The sequence below is a fragment of the Anolis sagrei genome, chromosome 3 (genome assembly GCF_037176765.1).
Source record: "Anolis sagrei isolate rAnoSag1 chromosome 3, rAnoSag1.mat, whole genome shotgun sequence".
NCBI lineage: Eukaryota > Metazoa > Chordata > Lepidosauria > Squamata > Dactyloidae > Anolis > Anolis sagrei.
In genome coordinates this window covers 237,382,029-237,397,532 of record NC_090023.1, presented here as the reverse complement: position 1 = coordinate 237,397,532, position 15,504 = coordinate 237,382,029, and the positions used below count along the sequence as shown (strand labels likewise).

General features: G+C 42.4%; 1 protein-coding gene across 7 annotated transcripts in view; it reads right to left on the bottom strand.

Moving 5' to 3' along the window:
• U2SURP (U2 snRNP associated SURP domain containing) overlaps nt 1-6,413 on the bottom strand; it is a 45,078-nt gene extending 38,665 nt beyond the window's left edge. For all 7 annotated transcript variants that reach the window (XM_067465982.1, XM_067465983.1, XM_060767775.2 and 4 more), the window contains exon 1: nt 6,303-6,413. In XM_067465982.1, coding sequence (XP_067322083.1) covers nt 6,303-6,347 — 45 coding nt within the window. In that variant the 5' untranslated portion in view covers nt 6,348-6,413. The remainder of the gene's footprint in view (nt 1-6,302) is intronic.
• Nucleotides 6,414-15,504: the final 9,091 nt, after the last annotated feature.

The following is a 15,504-nucleotide window of genomic DNA, read 5'->3' as shown; positions in this document are numbered from 1 at the left end:
TAAAAAGAGCATTAAGACCACCATTGAAATCCATATTTTCCATCTTTAACTTGATTAATAACATTAATTCCACTCAATTATATACTACATGTCAAATAGAGAATCTTACTGAAGTATTTTTATTCATGCTGTCAATGGTTTGTACCCAATAGTTGCTTTGTCCTAGTAAAATGCATTCATTCAAGTTGAGGAACCCCTATTTTCATCAAAATCCAGTCTCACCGAAGCCTCCAGTATTTTATCTGCAAATTTTTCTGTGATAGTTATCAAAAACTGCTGAATGATTTCCTTCGCTTCTAGAAATAATTTTACAGACTGCTAGTGCTGAGCTGCATAAGCACCCACATCAAGACATTTGATTATTTATATAGAGAGAGCACCATCAGACAGAATCATGAAATTGCTGTATTTCAAGATTCCAGCATAGCTGAACATATTTAAGTTGGAAAAAGAAAACAAGGAAGTTATACAAGCTATGACAGATTTAGAAGACAAGGCATGAGGCACTGTTCTTCCCCTAAATAAACAGTTTATTTAGGGAAACTTTTGCACCTTCTCATTTTCCATTACATTTACACACTTTTTATTATTGCTCCATGTGCTCTTCAACAAATCAATGTACATTAAGGCCTTCTTTCCCCAAATACAAACCATTATACAAAGTAGCATGACACTCTACTTCATGTGTTTTTATTCATCCAAACACAACCACAACATTTGGACTAGCACATGACGATACCTCTCTCAGAACTCTATATAGAAGTTCGATGCAATTACTAATCATTCATGAAAAATCTGTGCCTGAATTTTCTTGCTCACCTTGTCATCATAACCTTTATCATATCTATAAAAATGCAATTGTATGCTGTAATGTTTAAATAGGTTCTGCACAATGCTGGGCTCCTGAGATGTAGATGAACAAAGTATCTCATCCACAGAGAAAATATTTCTACACAAACATCTATGTGTGGTATTAACCTAAAAGTGCATATAGAATGAAAAATACTTCTAAAGCAATAACTAGGGCATAGAACACATGTGTTAAACTCAAGGCCCATGGGCCAAATGCAACCTGTCATGTCATGTGTCCCTCCAGATGCTGGACTATAACTCCTGTATCCCCTAATCAAGTGGTTCTCAACCTGGGGTCACCAGATGTTTTTGGCCTTCAACTACCAGAAATCCTAACATTTTTGGGAGTTGTAGGCCAAAAACATCTGGGGACCCCAGGTTGAGAACCACTGCCCTAATCATTAGATATCATAACTGGAGCTGACAGGTGTTGTGACACAGTTATGTCTGGAAAGCTGCAGTTTGTTCGGTTTAGTCAGGATAGCAGGGTTTGAATGTTGAATATTGTGAATATTACAACTGACTTTAAAACATTATTTAATCTTTCCCCAATCTCAGAGTCACAAGTGGTATTGGGGCTGCACTTCCCATTATTCCCAGTCTCAATGGCAATATCAAAAGTGGTGGGAGCTATCATTCAATAACTTCTGGGGACCCAAACTGAATAAAAACTAAAGCATACTGACCACTATGTAAAACGATTATAGTTGGCCCTCTGTTTCAATGGCTTACCCCCAATGTAAACAACTAGTGCTGTGCAAGTGCAGTGAGTTAGTCAAGGCTCTTCTACTAGACAGTCATATAACCCTTACCTTGACTCTATCATTAATTAAAATGGAAACAGCAGTCAAGAAATCAGAAGAAAAGGGACCATGAAGGGGAAAAAATCATCTTGAGTTTAAATATGTATATTTAAAAACCAAGTTAGAATGAACCAAGTCATAGTATTCCCAATTTCTATGTATTACTGTGAAAGCTGGACAGTGAAGAAAGTTGATAGAAAGAAAATCAACTTATTTTAAATACGGCTCTGCAGAAGAGTTTGAAAGACATAATGGACAGCTAAAGAAGATAAATGAATGGGTCCAAGAGCAAATCAAGCCCAAACCCTTCCCAAAACCAAAATGGTTAAACTGAGGCTGTCGTAGTTGGAATATATCATGAGACAACATGAGTTATTGGAAAATAAGACATCAGGAAGCAATAGGAAAAGAGGGAGACCCCATTATAGGTGAACTGATCCAATCAAGGATACCACTGATGAAATTGAGCAGGGTCTGGGCTCATACATGCCCATCCTTCTTAGAATACCTATAAGTCAAAGTTGATGGTGCTAAATGACAAGGTCAATTGCAAAAATAAATAATAAAAACCAGAAAACGTAATTTATAAAAACTAAGGATGGATCTTTCAGTAGCCCATGCCTTCATTACATCCCAGATAAATTACTGCAATGCACTATATGAGGTGCTGTCTCTGAAGACAGCTCAGAAACTACAACTTGTGCAAAGATCTGCAGCCAAGCTACTAACAGGAGCTGATGATAGGGAGCACAGCAATCCACTGCTAAAACAGTTCCACTGGCTGCCTATTTGTTTCCAGGCCCAATTCAAAGTGCAGGTCATAACCTATAAAGTCCTACATGGTTTGGGTCCAGCTTATTTGTTCAACTGTATTCCCCATTATGAACCAACTTGAGCCCTGAGGTTTGCAGGAGGAGGCCCTACCCTCGGTCCCACCACTGTCACAAGCACAGCTCGGGGGAACGAAAGAGGGGGCCTTCTCAGTGATAGCTCCCCGGTTCTGGAATGTCCTTCCCAAGGAAATTAGATTGGTTCCCTCCCTGTTGATTTTTAGAAAGCAACATAAAACTTGGCTCTGCAAGCAGGCGTTTGGAGACAATAGGTCTAAAATTGAGGTATTCTAGTAAGATCAATGGTGTTAACATTTTTAATGCTTTTATTTCAGCAAAAGCAACTATTTTTGATGTTGATGTTATGTTACGTTCTTATATGTTTTCAGTAATTACAATGGTTCTATTTTAAGTTATGTTAATTTGACCTATGTATTATTTTTTTCTATTGTTTTAACTGTTACTTGCAGTAAGCCACCCTGAACCCGTTCTGGGGGAGGCAGCAGGATATAAATAAAACTTCTCCTCCTCCTCCTTCTTATTATTATTATCTACAATGGATGCCATTTGACAGCACCTTCACTGCCATGGCTTAATATTATTTAATCTTGGGAGCTGTAGTTTTACGAGGTCTTTGGAATGCTCTCCCTAAAGCAGTGGTTCCCAACCTTTGGTCCTCTGGATGTTTTGGACTTCAATTCCCAGAAATCCCAGCCAGTTTGCCAGCTGTTAGGAATTGTGGAAGCTGAAGTGCAAAGATTTGCAGCCAAGCTACTAACAGGAGCTTGGCTGCTGGGGTCCAAACGCCTGGGATCCAAAGGTTGGGAACCACTGCCCTAAAGAAATCAAACAAGTGCCCTCTCTTTAGGAAAGAATTAAAAACCTGGAAGTGGAAGCTGGTTTTCAAAAATAGTTGATGACTTTTCATTGTGATGGTGATCTTTTAGTCTTGTTAAGACCTATTGGTTTTAACTGATTTGCCTCCGTGGTGCAATATGTTTTAAACCCAGTACATTTTTAACCTGTATATTTCTTTATTGTGATTTTTCTAATTTTTTTGTTTATAATTATTGGTTACATATGTCTTTTTTTGTTCTTGCTGATGTATGTATTGTGACTTGATTTTGTTGTGAGCCACCCCGAATCCTTGTGGAGAGGGGGCGAGATGTAAATGAAGAAGAAGATAATGATGATGATTGAGGTCTTGAGCCTTCTATGCCTAAGAGAGCTGGTGTCTCTCCTAACTACAAATCCCAGGATTCCCTAGCACTGATCCATGGCGTAGATCAAGCATGGGCAATCTTCGGCCCTCCAGATGTTTTGGACTTCAACTTCCACAATTCCTAACAGGAGGCTGCTAGGAATTGTGGGAGTTGACATCCAAAACACCTGGAGAACAGAAGTACTTCATGCCTGATGCAGTTGCTCACCTGTACTCAAAGGAACCTCCCACTGAAAGGGAACAGGCTACCTGTCTGTACGTATCTTTTCCTATGAACCAGCTCGGAAACTAAGATCATCTGGGGAGGCCTTGCTCTCAGTCCTACCTGCCTCACAAGTACAGCTGGTGGGAACGAGAAACAGAGTCTTCTCAGTGGTGGCCCCTCAGTTGTGGAATCCCCCCCCCCGCGACATCAGATCAGCCCCCTCCCTACTAGCCTTCAGGAAGAGTCAAAATCTAGCTATGGGGGCAGGCTTTTGAAAATTAGGGTAATGCAGTGTTTTGAATACAAAATTATGTGCAATTTGACCTTAGAATGGCCTTAGACCTTGAACTCTTGATGGTGTGCTTTTAACTTTGAATGTATTTCAATCATGTCTAATATGTTGTAATTTTAAACTATTTTTAGATGGATTTGTTGTTTTGAGGCACTGTGTATGTACAATTTTAAGCCGCCTTGAGTCCCCTTGCTGAGGTAGAGAAAGGCCAAGTTTAAATATGGCAAATAAATAAATCTATACATATAATAAAACTGAAAAATGTGTATGTGTATATGTGGTAGAGATGACCAGTTACAAAAACAGCCTCTGGCCTCCACAAACAGTGATGAGAACCCTCCAAATGCACTCTCTCATTGACATTGCAGGTTAGTGTGGGCACCGTGAACATGTAGTCCAAATGCTGCCAATGTCCTCCCCAAACACTACAGCTTACGACCCAAGGTATACTTTCATTTGGGAAGAATTTCATCCCAGATTTGACATGTTTCCTCCACCACAGGCAGGCATCCCAATGTTCCTTGTGTGGAATTTGCATGACCCCACCCACTGTCTCTCCCTTAACCTTTTCCTACTGCACACAGCAAACACAGAGGAATTGATCAGCAACTGAACAGACTGGAGGGGTTTGGGGGACCGATTCAACATGATGGAATTTGTAGTTCACCCTACATCAAGACACAGCACTTGATGTGGTCCAGGTCCAAGACACTTCAATAATGCACCTGGACCATATTTGGCACGTAAAAAACTCCATGACCAGATTTGGGGGAATTGACCTTGATTTATAGGAGTTGTAGTTCCAGTTTGACAACTGGAAAATAGAGAAAATGTGGAGGCCATGACAGACTTTGTATTTCTAGGTGCAAAGATTACTGCAGATGCAGACTGTGGCCAGGAAATCAGAAGACACTTACTTCTTGGGAGGAGAGCAATGTCCAATCTCGGTAAAATAGTAAAGAGTAGAGACATCACACTGGCAACGAAGATCCGCCTAGTCAAAGCCATGGTATTCCCTGTAGTAACCTACGGATGTGAGAGCTAGACCTTAGGGAAGGCTGAGTGAAGGAAGATAGATGCTTTTGAACTGTGGTGTTGGAGGAAAATTCTGAGAGTGCCTTGGACTGCGAGAAGATCCAACCAGTCCATCCTCCAGGAAATAAAGCCCGACTGCTCATTGGAGGGAAGGATACTAGAGACAAAGTTGAAGTACTTTGGCCACATCATGAGGAGACAGCAAAGCTTAGAGAAGACAATTATGCTGGGGAAAGTGGAAGGTAAAAGGAAGAGGGGCCGACCAAGAGCAAGATGGATGGATGGCATCTTTGAAGTGACTGGACTGACCTTGAAGGAGCTGGGGGTGATGACGGCCGACAGGGAGCTCTGGCATGGGCTGGTCCATGAGGTCAGGAAGAGCCGGAGACGACTGAACGAATGAACAACAACAAAGTTCATCGTACATCCAAAGAGCACTGTGGACCCAACCAACAATGTATCTGGACCAAACTTGCCATGGACAATGGGACTTGTAGTACCTTCATTCACTTCCAAAGACCACATTCCCAAACCGATATTACCAAACTTCTCAAAACAAACAATGCCTTTCTCAAATAAGCTAGTAATAAATAAACATGGTGAAGAAATCAAGCTTCCCAGACTAAAGGGGAGAAAATAAAACAAAATCAGAGTTAAGTCCACGTTGTAACAGAGATGAAATGGGAATACGAGAGTTTGGGGAGGAGTATTCATCTCGCACTTCTGGAGCCATGAAGCACAAGGAGAAGAAGAGTGCGAAGTGCTTTCTCAGGAAGGGAGCGGGAGGTTAATACATATTTTAAGGAAACTGCTTCAATCCGAGCCTAGTTTGCTCCATTTCATGCTCCCCACCAGCCCGCCTCCTATAGCCACCGAAAAGGCTCTGCGAGAGGGAGGAGGAAGACCAGGCCGCAAAGCCTGCCTCCTCCTCCTCCGCCTCCAATCTCTTCCTCCTTCTCCGCCTTCTCTACCGCGCCATGAGTCCCCTCAGGAAACGCCAAGGCCTCTTTGCCCGAAATGTCCCGTTTCCCCCCACAAATCCCCTTTGGAAAAGCGGCCTCACCTTCGCGCTGGCCTTCTGCGAACCGCCTGGCGTCTTGTCCGCCATCTTGGCTCCCTCTCTCTCTCTCTCTCGCTCGCTCTCCCTCGCGCAAGCCTTCGAGGCGGAGAGTCGAGCGCCGAGTCCGCCGATTGAAGAGAGGAATCCAAGGCAGAGAAAGGAGGAGGCGGGAGGAAAGGGGGGGGGGTGGGAGGAGGAGCAGGCGTGGCAAATCGAGAGCCGAGCGCACGACGCAGGGAAGCGCGGAACATGACGCTGCGTCATCAGACTTGGCTCCGCCCCCTTCTGTTTGCCCAAAGGCCAAGGCTTGAGGCGGGAGAGAATTGCAGGCCTCGTTTTTTGGTCCCTGCAGGCCATGGCTTTCTGCCTCACGTCTGCACTGTTGAATTAAAGCAGTTTGGCGCTACTTTGACTGCCATGGCGCAGTGCTATGGGATCCTGGGATTTGTAGTTTGGTGAAGGCTAAACACCTTGTAACCAGGCATGGGCAAACTTGGGCCCTCCAGGGGTTTGGACTTCCAACTCCCACAATTCCTAACAGCCCAATATATGTTCTGGTGGGTTTTTTCGGGCTATATGGCCATGTTCTAGAGGCATTTCTCCTGACGTTTCGCCTGCATCTATGGCAAGCATCCTCAGAGGTAGTGAGGTCTGCTGGAACTGGGAAAAAGGGGGTTTATATATCTGTGGAATGACCAGGGTGAGACAAAGGGCTTTTGTAAGTTGGGCTAGGTGTGAATCTTTCGACTGATACAAACAATCTACAAACCCACCAAGAAAATCCAACAAATGCTACGTTCAGCAAAGGACAAGAGGGATCCTCTCACCTCTGCAGGAGTCTACCGTGTACCATGCAGCTGTGGACAAGTCTACATAGGGACCACCAAACGCAGCATTGCCCGAACACGAATCAAGGAACATGAAAGGCACTGCAGACTACTTCAACCAGAGAAGTCAGCCATAGCGGAGCACCTGATGAACCAACCTGGACACAGCATTTTATTTGAGAACACAAAAATGCTGGACCACTCTCACAACCACCATGTCAGACTACACAGAGAAGCCATTGAAATCCACAAACGTGGACAATTTCAACAGAAAGGAAGAAACCATGAAAATGAACAAAATCTGGCTACCAGTATTAAAAAACTCTAAAATTACTACAGCAAAACAGCAGAGAGGAAACAACCAGGCACAGATTAACACCTCTCAACAGAACATTTTCCCAGGTTCAGCCAGGCCTTCAAATGCTAATGAAGGTGGTCAGCTGAAACATTCACACCTAGCTTCAGCAGAGAGCTCTTTGTCCCACCCCAGTCATTCCACAGATATATAAACCCATTTTCCTATTTCCAACAGACCTCACTACCTCTGAGGATGCTTGCCATAGATGCAGGCGAAACGTCAGGAGAAATGCCTCTAGAACATGGCCATATAGCCCGAAAAAACCCACAAGAATTGAGTGATTCCAGCCATGAAAGCCTTCGACAATACATAGCCCAATATATGTCTTTCACTAAAAAAAAAATTGATTTTGTCATTTGGGAGTTGTATTTCTTGGGATTTATAGTTCACCTACAATCAAAGAGCATTCTGAATTCCACCGATGATGGAATTGAACCAAAGGTGACACACAAGACTCCCATGACCAACAGAAAATACTAGAAGGATTTGATGGGCATTGACCTTGAGTTTGGGAGTTGTAGTTCTCCTACATCCAGAGAGCACTGTGGACTCAAACAATGATGGATCTGGACCAAACTTGGCACAAATATTCCATATGCCCAAATATGAACACAGATGAAGTTTGGGGGAAATAGACCTTGCTGTTTGGGAGTTGTAGTTACTGGGATTTATAGTTCACCTACAATCAAAGAGCATTCTGAACCCCACAAATGACAGAATTGGGGCAAATTTTGTTAATGTAAGATTAGTGTAATGTGAATATTTAAATGTAATTTTGTGTAATGCCTGTGAATGTAACCTGATTGCATTAGCAGAGACTCTGAAAGGGTTAATCAGTCAAACCTCTAATGAACTGTGAAGTTGTGACCCTGAGTGTGCCTGGAACGTGTAGGGAGGATACAGATATAAGATTTCGTTCGTCGTTCTTACTTCGGTGCTTTTAGTCTTGTTTCTGTTCTTTTTGGTTGGGTATCAATACAAGTGTGTGCTGTATATTTGCTCTATTCAGTAAAGCTATACATTTGCTTTTACTGAAGTCTCAAAGTGTCCATTCTTCTAAGCTTCTGTCTCACTCTGACAAATTTCCCACACAGAACCCCAATGACCAACAGGAAATACTTAAGGCCATCCAGTCCAACTCTCTTCACCAGGGCAAGAAAATTGAATCAAAGCCCTCCTGACAAAGAGCCATCCAGCCATAGATATAGATATATATATGATTCACACACACAGAGATATGATATCATAGATTTGAAAGGGACTCCTAAAGAAGGACAATGATATGTTATATATTCCAGAGTAGGCAAACCAGACACTCTCCACATCAACACTGACAAAGAAACAACAATAAATACTGTTTACTTACAAGCACAAAGAAATTACATAGATTAGAAACCATTACTTTATTAGCCAGATCTCCAGACTGGGCCACTGCAACGCGTGGCAGGGGACAGCTAGTAAGATATATTGCTGCCATCATAAACTGGACACAGGCAGAACTGGGCAATTTGGACAGAAAAACAAAACTCATAACCATAATTCACTGCATCCTCGCAGTGATGTTGAACAGCTCTATCTGCCTAGATAGAGGACTGGTGGCAGAGGACTCTTACAAGTAAAACAAGCAGTCGAAGAAGAAAAACACACCCTGGCAGTATATGTCAAGAAAAGCCAAGAATCTGCTTTAATTGAAGTCAATAATTGGAAATTTCTCAAAGCACAGCAGACAAAGAATCAGTACAAGGAAACTGCACTCCAAACGAGAGCTGACAGCTGGCACAACAAAGCATTGCATGGGCAGTCCCTTGACAAAATTGAAGGAAACATTGACAAGGAGGAGACCTGGTTATGGCTCACGAACGGAACACTGAAGAAGGAGACAGAAGGCCTGATTCTTGCAGCCCAGGAGCAAGCCATCAGAACAAATGCAATTAAGGCCAGGATCGAAAAATCAGCGGAACAGCAAGAAAGAAGTATATGGCACATCGGAAGAGCCAAGTTTTTAGATCAGTGGTTCTCAACCTGTGGGTCAAGTGTTTTGACCTACAACTCCCAGAAATCCCAGCCAGTTTACTAGCGGTTAGGATTTCTGGGAGTTGAAGGCCAGAACATCTGGGGACCCACAGGTTGAGAACCACTGTTTTAGAAGGCTGCTAGGGTGGGGGCTTGCCTAATCTCACCAGGTAGTGAGTTCCACAGCCGGGGGGGGGGGGGGGGAGGCACAACAGAGAAGGCTCTCTCCCTCATTCCCACAAGTCGTGCCTGTGAAGGAGGAAGGGGCGAAAGGAGGGCCTCCCCCAATTGGGAAAGGAGTATGGCAGGGCTGTATACTCTCACATAACCTATTCAACTTGTATACAGAACACATAATGTGTCATGCAAGGCTTGACGAATCAATGGCTAGAGTTAAAATTGCTGAATGAAACATTAATAACCTTAGATATGCAGATTATACCACTTTGATGGCTGAAAGCAAGGAGAAGCTGAGGAGTCTTCTAACCAAGGTGGAAGAAGAAAGTGCAAAAGCCGGGTTACAGTTAAACATTAAAAAAAAACAAGATTACGCCAACCAGACTGATTGATGACTGACAAATAGAGGGAGAAAACGTTGAGGCAGTAACAGATTTGTATTTCTAGGTTCAAAGATTATTGCAGATGTAGACTGCAACCAGGAAATCAGAAGACGCTTACTTCTTGGGAGGAGAGCAATGACCAATTTCGATAAAATAGTCAAGAGTAGAGACATCACACTGGCAATGAAGATCTGCATAGTGAAAGCAATGGTATTCCCCGTAGTTGGAGGAAAATTCTGAGAGTGCCTTGGATCGCAAGAAGATCAAACCAGTCCATATTCCAGGAAATAAAGCCTGACTTCTCCCTGGAGGGAAGCATATTAGAGGCAAAGATGAAGGACTTTGGCCTCATAATGAGAAGACAGGAAAGCCTGGAGAAGATAACGATGCTGGGGAAAATGCTGGGGAAAATGGAAGGAAAAAGGAAGTTGGGTTGACCAAAGGAAAGATTGATGGATGATATCCTTGAAGAGATTGGCTTGACTTTGAAGGAACTAGGGGTGGCCATGCCAACAGGGAGCTCTGTCCTGGGCTGGGCGACTGAATGGATAAACAAAAACAACAAAAAAGGATTGAATACTGCAGCATTTTCTCTGTCTGTCTATTAGGTTCTGTACCACTAGGGGGTGTAGACAACACATGGTTTTTCTATAGAGGAAAAACCATATGTCAATTTCTAAATTGTAGATATTTATTAAAACATTTTTTAACCAGGCTTTGCCTTCATGGATAGCAAGACATGGTATGAACAATAATGGAGAATCATAAGGCCATGAAAAAGACATCACTAAATATACAAAAGGTTGAAGCCGTCAGATAATTCAGTAAGCTAAAAAGTTTAAAGCTGACAAAATATTATTATTTCACACATTTGTACCCCATCCTTCTCACCCCTGGAGGGGAACTAAGGGAGACTTCACAACAGGCAACCATTAGATGCCAACACATAAATTATAAATAAACAATTACAGTTAAACAGTTCAAACATCAATTATTAAAACATCAATTTAAAAATAACACAAGTTCAAAATCATAATCCAAGGTCAGTCCATTGTCGGTCACATAAAATCACTCTCATTCTTGTTGCTGTATCTACTGCTTGTATGCTTGGTCCTACAAACATGTTTTAAGTTTTTTTCCTAAAGGACAGGAGGGAGGGGGCTGACCTGATTTCATTGGGGAGGGAGTTCCACAGGTGAGGGGCCATTACTGAGAAGGCATTGTCTCTCATGCCCACTAGTCGTGCTTACGAGTGTGGTGGGACTGAGAGCAGTGCCTCTCCCGATGATCTTAACCTCCAAGATGGTTCATAGAGGGAGATACAATCGGACAGGTAAGCTGGGCCAGAACCATTTAGGGCTTTATAGGCTGAAGCCAGCACTTTGAATTGTGCTCAGTAGCAGAGTGGCAGCCAGTGGAGCTGGCGTAACAGGAGTTGTGTGATCCCTGTACCCAGCTCTGGTGAGCAATCTGGCTGCCACCTGTTGGTCAAGGTGAATCTTCCGAACAGTCTTCAAAGGCAACCCCAAGTATGTCCTATTCAGCCTTATGACTGATCAGGAATACCTTTGTCTTGTCTGGATTCAATTTGTTCGTCCACTCCCCCCTAACTATGAAGGATATGGCCTCAAGAATCCTGCTGCTGTCATGGAGCCTCAGGAGCCCCACTGCCACCCTGCAGCCCTTGGAGCCCCATTGCAAGCACAAACTAATAAACAGCAATGGCCCCCAAAGTGACTCCTTTAAGGTACAATTAGGTGTAAAACAGGGATGTGTTATTGCCCCAACCTTATTTTCCATCTTCATAGCTATGATTCTACACCCTGTTGGTGGTTGTTTCCCATAGGTGTGGAAATCCCTCTATCGGTCTGTTATAGAACTCCGTATGCTGATGATAAGTCTGTGCTCATTCGGAAGAAGACCTACAAGCTACTTTAAAGACTTTTGCAGATATGTATTAAATGATTGACCTCTCACTGAACATCAGGAAAACCAAAAAGCTCTATCAGAAGACACTAACCAATCTGTCTAGAATGCCAGAAATACATCATAATGTTGTAACGTTAAAAATATTGATCATTTCCACTACCTTGTTTATAAAGCTATTGTCCCCCCAATCCTGTTATATGCCTGTGAAACGTGGTCCATCTACAAACATCACACTCAACTTTTGGAACAATTCAATCAGCGTTGCCTCTGAAAAATCCTGCAAATCTCTTGGAAAGACAGGTGGACAAATATCAGAGTTCTGGAAGAAGCAAAGACCACCAGCATTGAAGCGATGATCCTTCACCATCAACTTTGCTGGACTGGCCACTTTGTCTGAATGCCCAATCACCATCTCCCAAAGCAATTACTATATGCTCTACTCAAGAATGGAAAACAGAATGTTGGTGAACAGAAAAAGAAATTTAATGACGGGCTAAAGCTAACCTTAAAAACGGCAGCATAGATACTGAGAACTGGGAAGCCCTGGCCCTCGATTGTTCTAACTGGAGGTCAGCTGTGGCCAACAGTGCTGTGGATTTTGAAATGGCAGAAATGGGCAATTAAAGGGAGAAACATATCAAGAGGAAGGCACATCAAGCCAATCCTTTTCAGGACTGCCTTGCCTTCCATCTGAAAATCAATGTCCTCACTGCAAAAGAACATATGGAAACAGAATAAATCTCTACAGTCACCTACGGACCCACTGCCAAGACTCTACACTTGGAAGGCAATCATATTCAGCCATGATGATGATGATGAAATGCAAGGTTGTGATGGCAGGGCAGGGGTATAAATACATACAAAGGAGGAAAAATGAGAATATCCCTCCTCCATTACATTTTCCTTGAAGCCCCATATTCCAAATAAATCAGAAATTTGCCACTTCAATTGAGTATTTAGAAATAGAGTTCATGGATCCAAAAGGGGTGGGGGGCCACGCAAAATTAACAAGGGAAAATGAACACAACAAATATAAAAACTATTTTCTGTGTCTCACCATATGCAACAATAAAAATTAGAGACCTGAAGGAAAATTTTGGTGGGGCAAGATTCTTATTGGGGGACCATATTTCCCCACCCTCTCTGTGTGCAGAGCTGTTCCGCTGGGATTAGAATCAGTGGAGATTACAGTCCATCAACATTTGCAAAGAGTACAATCCCCACGCAATGCTCCTGGCAGAGGGAGAGTCACTTGGATACATCCCAGCAAACCAAATTGTGTTTCCAGCAGGTTAACAGGTGTTCTGAAATCCTAGTTTAATCAAGCACCATGTTTGCATGTTACCATGCCACTGTCTCCTCAAAATAATGCACGGACAGGCTGTTTTGTAAGAAATGAGGTCAATGGGGCAACTCCCTGAGGCTTCATCCATGTAACTTTAAGCTCTCCTTGCTCCAGCCTGAAATTGGCTCTCCTGCCTCCCTTTCCTTCCCATCTGGTTTCTTTTTGACTTAAGAGCATAAACTACTGTTTTAAACTACTGTTTTAAAGGGGCATTTTAATAGTTTTTAATGTCTTGATAGTTTAATTACATTTTATTGATGTTTTTGTCTATATTACTTTTGTAAACTGCCTTGAATCCCAATTCTCTGAAAAAAGAAGGGATATTGTGCTTGAACACAATTAGATGAATGGCAGTCTTGGCTCTGCTTGAACTGTAAGCTACTCTGGGAACTGTTTTGACTAAAGAGCAAGGTTAAAATCTTTGAAATCAGTCAGTATGGGTTAATGAATTATTTTTTAATGTGGATATTGCAGAACCCTTGCTTCAGCAACAGCCAAGGGATTGGGACACTGGTGATCACTTCTGGGTGGCCCCTCGGTCTTTTCACTGCAGAATTGATTCACGGTCCCTTTTATCCTCTGTTTTGCTCCTCTTTTTTTTTTTTTTTTTTTGATCTGGTTCAAAGCCAAATGGGGCCCTAAACAAAAACAAAGCGGTATGGACTCATTCAGCCCATTGTGAATGCATGCAAAGAAGCATGAAACTAAAGGACAGTAAAGGACAATATGGTTCTGCTATGGCAAAGTGCCTTCAAGTTAAGATTTCTGATTTAAGGAGATCAAGAGAATGAAAATTTCTGCACGAAGGAAAATGAGAATGAGCAGTGCCCAGGAAGCTTTCTGCTGTCCTCTTTGGCTGCAATCCATTCACTTGTACTCCACTTCATTAATCTTTTTTAATTATCCACCTCATTATCTAAAACCAACTGGTGCCCCAATGCTTCTGTGCATTCTCATAATCTGTGCCAAATTACAAACCAGAAATCACAGCATATGGCAAAGAAGAAAAGTGAGGCAAGAGAATAGCCGGAATCCAAAAGGTCATCTCTCTCTAACAATTGATTTCATATGGAAGCATATCCCTGAATTTGTACTATTAATAACACAATGTGATGCAGCAGATTTCTTGGATACATCTGCAGCCGGGTCACAGTCATTGAGTGGTGACACTCTGCCAGGTCTCTGGAATGGATCATGATCAAGCACTGCTGGAAACACTCACTTTAAGCAGCAGTAGCAGCAGCAATGGCAGCTAAATAACACTGTCATCCTTTTCTTGAATTTATCTGAAAGGTACCTGCCCTGGTCATAACTGTACAATTTCCCAATATACTGCAAGAAAACAATTGTAAAGAAAATTACTGCATTAAATGTGACTCAGCCGCATCCATCAGAGATGAATGTGCCTCTTAGGTATGATTGAAGTCATGATCCAACAAATATAGAGAGGAAGGATCTTTGAGTTTGTGGACATTTGGTAAATAAATTTCCCCACCCATTCACAGTTACATATATTTCCATATTCTGCATTTGTTTCTTCTCTTGTTTGAGTTTTCTGTTGGGTCTAGAAGATGAAATAATTTTCTGCCAGAGATGTATATCTAGATCAGGGTAGACAAACATGGCTTTCCAGATGTTGTTGCATCAAGCATATTATATGACTTAATGAGAGTCAGTGTAGCAGTTTGCGTGTAGGACTTGGAGACCAGAGTATGAATCTCCATTCAACCATGGTACCCCACTAGATGATCTTGGGCAAGTCATTTTCTCTCAGCCACCAAGGAAGACAAAGACAAAGCCTCTCTGAACAAAACATAGCAAAAAAAAAACCCATGATAGCTTTGCCATAGGTCAGAAACGAATTGAAGGCACACAACAACAACAACAACAACAGAAACTGAAGCTGAGTAATATCTGGGGAGCCCCAACCACAAACCTCTTGGTCTGGACTTTCAGCCCTATTGTTATAATGTAACACATGCTCCATTGAGGATAAAAACTGAACTCTTTCCCAATTTTTTATGATGAAATGAGTCTATGTGATGCAATGTGTGGTGCAATGAGTCTTGGCCCACAAACCAAATCCTCCACACGCCATGCCCATTCCTTGATCTCTGCAGGTGATGGGATGTTTAGCAGGTTCGTGTTCACATGTGCCGTCTTATTAGTACAG